Raw genomic sequence first — 7,951 nt, forward strand, 5'->3', positions numbered from 1 at the left:
AGATCATCGATTATTATTATTACAAGATCATCGGTTGAATCCTCTCTCTCTCTCTCTCTCTCTCTCTCTCCCTCTCTCTCTCTCTCTCTCTCTCTCTCATCCCATACATTCCTACAGTGTTGTATTATGCAAATTATATATGCATAAACAATTTATGTACCTAAATCATTCCCTAAATTATAAATCTGCAATACTCTGACCAGTAAATCATACGATATAAGCATTCATACACAATACAGGGTAAATATTATACTCTGATACTTCCCTTGATTGAAGATAGCTGATCGGCACGGGCTAAATGTGTTGCAGTCTGTACAATGGACAATGGTATTTACTGTTGGAATACAAATGGAGTTTATCGTTTTGTTTCATGGATTATGCAAATAAAGGGAGTTTTACTACTACTTAGAGTATTTTCGACAAGTGTACACGCACATCTGCGGTCCTTTAGAGATATTACGAGTAGACCCAGGTAAATAGTCGTCCGCATTCGATGTTTTTCCATGGCAAGCATACATGACCATGCCATGTCTATAAGTACAGTAGCATTTATGTATTTGCATTTTGCTTGAAGTAAGTGTGAATGGTATAGATTTTATACCCTTTGCTTATTCCATTTTATCAATAGATAATAGATGAAAGATTTCTCTGCGTTTTTGTATAGTTTTGACATATTTACTGCAAATGTACGCACGTTCACGTAAAGAAAAGGCATTCTATATTTATTTATCCAAAGCTATTAGAATGATTTACTACTGTACGATATGTTTATTGTAATTTTGAGCACTGCTTGGTGTTTCAAAACGTGATTTCATTTTTTCTTGATGTCCTATAAATTAGTATCGAAGATGTAAGTGTTACCTGTTGAAGATACCCGCACAGGTAAATCGAAGACACTGATGTGAAATGAAGCGTAGCAAAACTCGTCCACTTATATACCATGCGAACCCTGATACATATAACAATAAAATATCCAACTAATATGGCGGATTAGCAGAGAAATATGGCGGACATATAGAATTAGACTATATTTGTTAATTCATGTCAGCTTTAATCTCAGCTAGTATATCTGCTATGGACGGCTCGTTCTACGGCTTTCTCATGTCATCAGGAATCATCAGAATGAATACTTTTCGCCTACCTCATAATTATTCATCATTCGAACAAAAGAAAATAATTTCAGTCTAATTCACCAACTTCAAATGAAAGAAATTATATTTAGTTATGCATTAGACGGTATGGAGTAAACTTTGAATTTTCTGAAAATATGGATCATGGGGTTCGGGTGGGGCTGAAATCAGGAATAAAATTATACATGATTCATTAATATATGGTAATTTATGATATCCTTATGTTATATGGATTCAAGTTGGGTTAAGTCATGACTTTATTTTTTTTTTTTTTTAAATCATGGGAATAAACAGGGTAATTTTTAAATAAAATCTTCTGAAGAATAGCAGGACTAGGTTGACTAAGGTGAGCATTGTGGCTCACGGGCCTCAATTTTCTGGGTTATATGATTTGTATACGCCAGTCGAAGACGTGACGTATTATGGTATGGCATTGTCCGTCTGTCTTACCATCTGTCTGAAAACTTGTGGGCAAGATGCAGACCAGACCATAAGCTCAAGGATATTGTAACTTAGTATATTTGATCACCATGATGAGAGGAAGATGCCTATTGTTTTTCAAGGTTAAAGGTGAAAGTCAAGGTCACAGTGTCACTTAGTAGGAAAACCTTGTAGGCAGGGAACAAACCGAACCGTAAGCTCCAGGATATTGCAACTTAGTACATTTAATCACCTGATGAGGGAAAGATGGCTATTGTTTTTAAAGGTCAAGGTCACAGTATTACTTAGTAGGAAAACTTTGTAGGCAGGATACAAACTGAACCATAAGCTCCAGGGCATTGTATCACCATAATAAGAGGACGATACCTATCATTTATCAAGGTTAAAGGTTAACTTCGCAGTATCACTTAGTAGGAAAACCTTGCGAGCAGTAACAGACCAAACTATTGGGACTAGGACCGTAAAATTTGGTACACATACACTTAATGCCAAGTGGGGAATGCCTATTGTTTCTCAAGGTCAAAGGTCAAGGTCGTAGTGGCAGGATACAGACTGAATTGTTGGTGCTAGGACCATCAAACTTAGTATACATACATCTTATGCCAAATGAAAATATTACATAAAGAGAGTACATGATTTGTCGTTTTTTAACGATGCAAAAAAGTATGTCACACGCTGATGATTGCTTTTACTTCTTGAAGCCAAGTTCTACAAACTATGGTGTAAGAAAAACACCCTATATTAGCTTATCACGGGCGTATAATGTACCATTGGCAGTACCCTTGTTTTTAAATGTACATGCATAACAATATCGTAGAGGTCACGGAGTCTGCATCAAAAACTTTAACCTGGGTTATATCTTTTGAACGAAGGGGGTAGGGTTTTGATATTTCACATATAGATGTCTCTTAAAGAGACCTTTATTTTAGCACCAAGACTTTTGATCTAGTGACCTTGACCTTGGACTGATCTACTATTCAAAAACTTTAATCTGGGCTATATCTTTTGAACCAAGGGGAATAGAGTTTTGATATTTACATATAGATGCCTCAAAAAGAGACCTTTGCTGTGGTACTTTAGACCTAGTGACCTGTGGACTTTGACTTACTTTTAAAAACTTTAACCTGGATTATATCTTTTGAGCCAATAGGGATAGGGTTTTGATGTTTTACATATTGATGCCTTATGAAAAGACCTTTGTTTTGGTAGAAGACATTTGACTTAATGACCTTTACCTTGAACTTTGATCTACTGTTAAAAAACTTTAACCTTGGTTATATCCTTTGAACCTAGAGTGACAGGGCTTTAATGTTTCAAATATAGATGCCTCATTAACATTGGCTGTATCTTTTGAACCAAGGGATAGGGATTTGATAATTCATATTTAAATGCCTCATGACCAGGCCTTTGATATGGTATCAAAACATTTTACCTAGTAACCTTGGACTTCGACCTATTTTTTCAAAAACTTAACCTTTTGAACGATAGGTTAACTAGAGTCATGCTTCCCAGCGAGCTATGTTGACTTCTGACAACTCTTGTATTGATAGGGTGCTATCTTTGCGACAATTTAATTTGCCTGTAATAGATTCTTAAGAAACACGAAGGCACAGTTTGTCAAATCAATGTGCAAGCATCCTTATGTAATGTAAATTCAAATTTCTTCTCATGATGACACAATTCAACTAAAGACTCTTGGATTTCAATTAAAAGGAATATGAATATTCTTTAAGACAAATTTCTTCTCAAGAACCGCAACGGTACGATGTCAGATTAATATGAAAGTATTCTCATTTAGTGTAGATTCAAGTTTGTACATACAATGACTTATTGGGTCCCATATGGGGCCTGAAGAAGATTTCAATTTTTTACAGGGAAATATAATTGCTCAGGTAGACAATAATGTTCAGTGGTTTCTTAATACTATAGTAGTTGCAAATGGGCTTTGATTAACCCCTTTGACAAAACCTTTCCACCAGTGACTAATCAAACAATTACCATTGTACCTTTTTAAAACTATAAGTGAGTGCACCTCTGCTTTTTGATACTTGGAACACAGGACCTTTCCGGTGCCTTCTAGAATTTTTCACCAATATCAAGATGTCACCAGCTTTAGTCTAAATGCCACAGATTCAGACCTTTAAGACTTTGGTTTACAGTAGTGAAGGTTCTTTATCATGCCCCTAGTATTTCTTTGTTTTTTAAGACTTCCTCTGAAACAACTTCACGTTTACTTCTTAAAGGCAAGTGTTTGGCGAAGTATGAGTCACTGCATGTACCTATCTTTATACATTAGGTTTAATGTTACCAAGACACAAATGGGGCTGGAACAGTGAAGGCTGAGCCACAAAACTGATGGGTACATTTACCATAGGCTGTGCTATCGTCAAGGGATATTTTATTTTCTTAAACGTTTTGCATTATTATTTTTTAGAAGAAGAGCATCAACCCAGTATTTTACCCTTTCATGAACAAAGTCATGAAAAAGAAATATGTGGACAACATCCAGGCCACCATTACAGCCTTGCCTGCCAGCAGTGTCAACTACCTGTTTGTATACAGTGCAAAAACAGCTCTTATCACAAGGATCACAGCTTTATAAACATCAAAGAAATGTCTCATGCAAAGCTTCAAGAACTCAATAAATATATACGAAATGGGCTTACCAGAAAAAGCTATGTTGAGGCCAAAAAGGATAAGGTAGTATTGGACATTAATGGAATTCGTTCCAGAATGATTTCAAAATCCCAAGATCTTCACAAACTCGTTAACACTGTCTTACAAAAAAATATTGCAAAGCTTGAGGAATTTGAAAATTTCATGCATGAACATAGAAGAGAGGAATGCAAGGACCTTGATGACTATATATCCAACATGTTGAATAGATCAGATGAAATGGTAGAATCACCAGCACAGGCACTGATTGAATGGCTAAGCAACCCTTTGGAAAAGTTTCCTTTGGAAAAAGCGGAATTTGAACTTCCCAATTTCCATGAAAGAAAAAACAGTATAAATGATGTATATGACCTGTTTGGAAAGTTGGAGTTTGACCTGGAGTTTAAAAAAAAACAAAGAGAAGGGGCATCTGGGATCAGTTCATTCACTGACACAGAATCCCTGTGTATTGTGCAATTCAATGCTTCTTTTGCAACCTCATTCAGTATGCCAAGGTCGGTAAGGGTTAGTCATGTGTTCCCAGTGTCACCAGAAAGAGCCTGGGTCAGTGATTTCAATGGCAATCTTTACCTCATGGATACCAACGGCGATGTACATCATCAGAGAAAAGGTCTTGCCAATGGTTTGGGAAGTCATACAGTGACAAAAGACGGTGATTTCATTTACATTGATGAAGACAAAACAGTCAAGAAAGTATCAAAAGATTTTACCATGGAAACCTTGGACATTTCATTTCATGTGCCATGGATCCCATGTTGTGTGTATTCTTCTCATCAAAGTGGAGATCTGCTGATTGGTATGTGGAGTAGAAATCCCCTGGGTCAGATAGCCATGTTGAAGCGATACAACCAGTATGGAGAGAAAACGTTCCAGGTCAAATGGACATACATGTACAAAGAAAACCAAGACCTGTATGAATATCCTCAGTATATCACAGAAAATAGCAATGGGGATGTCATTGTTTCTGACTCTTCGAAAGATGCTTTGGTAATTACAGACCACAGCGGAAACTTTCGTTTTAACTACACAGGTCAATCTGAACCGGGATTTGAACCAAATGCAATTAGCACAGACAGTCTGTGTCGTATTTTAGTCATTGACCTATTCGCTAACAAAGTGCACATCATTGATCAGGATGGTCATTTCCTGGGATTTCTTGCCATAGAGAAAGAGGATTTATACACCTTCTCAGGTTTGAGTTTGGATAAAAAAAACAGTCTGCTGTGGCTTGGATCACAATCAAGTGACACAGTGCTAGTTTACAAAATGCAGTCTATTGCAGGTTAACTGAGATTGAAATTCATTATCAAAAAATCAATGTTTGCAGAATTCGATGATAAGGTGAGAACCAAGTAAGTTGTTACAGCTTGTGTTCAAACAAACTTGGTACTGTTATGTAATTAGTACAATTAAGTATATACATGTACTATGAATCAGTGGGATGACATAAGTTTTAAAATGTGGCTCAAGTAGTCTTTTATGGCAAGGATTGTTTTTGATTGTCTGAATTTTTTGTAGAATTGCTATTCCTTAGCAGATTCACTCAGGTCAAGGTCATGAGCCCAAATCAGAACATTTAGTGTATTGCATGAGAAATGAGGTTTTGATAAGACACGTACTACTCCATATATTCCCAGGCAGTCAGATGCTTTAGTTGAGAGGATGAATAGGACAATGCTGTTTTCTTATGCAAACCAGAATATGAATAATTGGGATGCTAATCTTCCTTATGTCCTCACAGCATGTAGATCGACCATGCAAGAAAGAACAGATTGCTCTCCCAAATTAAGCATGCTAGGATGTGATATTTTGAGCCAAGTAGATCTTATCATAGGATATCCTCCTTTTCTTACTTTTATATGTCCTGAAGAATATGTAGAGACAGTTTTGGCTGACATTTACAATAACCTTAGACAGGCAGCAATGAACAAAAGAATTATGGTTGGTGAATAAAGCCAAGAGAATTTTAAGAACAAATAACTTTGTCTGAAGATGCTATCTACCCACTACAGGATTAAAGTTAGGTTTAGGCTGGACAGGACCCTACAAAGTGATCAAAAAGGTCACTGATTTCAGTTTTCAAATTCCAAAAGATTCCAAAGGCCCCTTTAAAGTGGTTCACGTTGACAAACTTAAGCCTTATGAAGGTACCCCTCAACGTAGAAATTGGACATCTGTGGGTATTCTTCTTGACGAGTCGTTAGAACTCCCTACATGTATGACTCCACAAATGCCCAACACTTCTGATGCAGTGAAAGATTCCGCTTTAACAGCTTTTAATTTACCTAGCCCTGAACCTATAAATTAATCAAGATGAGGTAAAAAAAAAAAAAATTAAACCTCTTGCTGTCATTTTTTTTTAGTTTGCCTGAGCGGAAGGATCAAGTGAGCTTTTCAGATCAAAACTTTCCATTGTCCGTCATTGGTATTGTAAACTTTTCACATTTTCATCTTTTTCTCCAGAACCACTGTGACAGTTTCAACCAAACTTGACACAAAGCATCCTTGGACAAAAGGGATTCACATTTGTTCAAAGGAAGGGCGATGCCCCATACAAAGGGTAAATAATCACAAAAATAGGGTGTGGTAATTTAGAAATCTCATTAAGAACCAATGGACCAGAAAAGCTGAAAGGACCAGAGCCACAAACCCCATATTATGGCCCTTAAAATATATAAAAATGAAAGTAAGTGTTGAATAGGAGTATTGGTGTTATAAATATGTATCAGAATCCGGGGCTTAAAAAAACATGTTAGATTTTAAAAATAGGAGCACAACTAAAGCTGTATACATACTAGAACCGGATATGGTACCGTATTTCTGTCATTTTCCACCAAAAACTGGTTATTTTGTAAAGGTTTTGTCATACTGGTTTCATCTCGCCCAAAATATTTAAAGTATTTTATAATATACACCTTTTCAATTGACCATAAATGCAAAAATATTTTAGGGCGAGCTATGAGCACTATTTTTATTTTAAAAAAAAACACGATATTCTGGATTGCTGAAAAATATTACGGTTATAATGCGCTAGTGGTGGTAAACTTGAATTTTACAGAAAATATGGCTGGTTTAAGTATCTTATGGAGAAGGAAACTACGTTTTTTATTTCGTGTCATGTATATGTACATAGGTCATTTTAGTTCGGTGTTTATTTTTAAAGCAAGGGAAATTCCCTCACCTAATAATAGTTTTCGGTTGCAGCTTGTTTTGCCCTTTTACTATAGATGTTCATTTTCAATACCTAGTTGTTTTCATCTTTTAAAGTCGTTCACAATACATCTTCATTGCATCGTTGCTTAAAAACTGTGTACAATTTTGGTAGTTTTACATTATTATCATAAACATTATCATTGAACGAAACGACAGTTACCGAAACTGTTAGGCCTAGTGACTGAAATGAACATGGCGCGGCGTCTTCTTTCACTTTGGGATATCGGAAAATATTCAGGCTTCACGCAAGTATTCTTGTATGGTACTGATATCATATCGAAAAAATTTTGCTCTATTTATTTTACAACAGTGTTACTACGCAGCTTTAGACTGTCAACATTCGAAATAACTGTTTTATTTAACCTAACTTTACGTACATTGGGAGCAAGTCCTTCTTTGATTTACAGTACATCCAAGTTTCGGGCTGAATATTAGCATGACCTGGTCAGGCAAAAAGAATTCAAAATAACAGATTTAAACTACAACATGAC

At 36.0% G+C, this 7,951-nt stretch overlaps 1 protein-coding gene across 1 annotated transcript in view; it reads left to right on the forward strand.

Moving 5' to 3' along the window:
- The window catches only part of LOC130050461 (uncharacterized), a 33,208-nt gene extending 25,475 nt beyond the window's left edge, over positions 1-7,733 (forward strand). The window contains exon 4 of the mRNA XM_056150627.1: positions 4,006-7,733. Within this exon, the coding sequence (XP_056006602.1) occupies positions 4,006-5,534 (1,529 nt within the window). The 3' untranslated portion in view covers positions 5,535-7,733. The remainder of the gene's footprint in view (positions 1-4,005) is intronic.
- Positions 7,734-7,951: the final 218 nt, after the last annotated feature.

Source organism: Ostrea edulis, chromosome 9 (genome assembly GCF_947568905.1).
Source record: "Ostrea edulis chromosome 9, xbOstEdul1.1, whole genome shotgun sequence".
In the NCBI taxonomy this organism is placed as follows: Eukaryota; Metazoa; Mollusca; class Bivalvia; order Ostreida; family Ostreidae; genus Ostrea; species Ostrea edulis.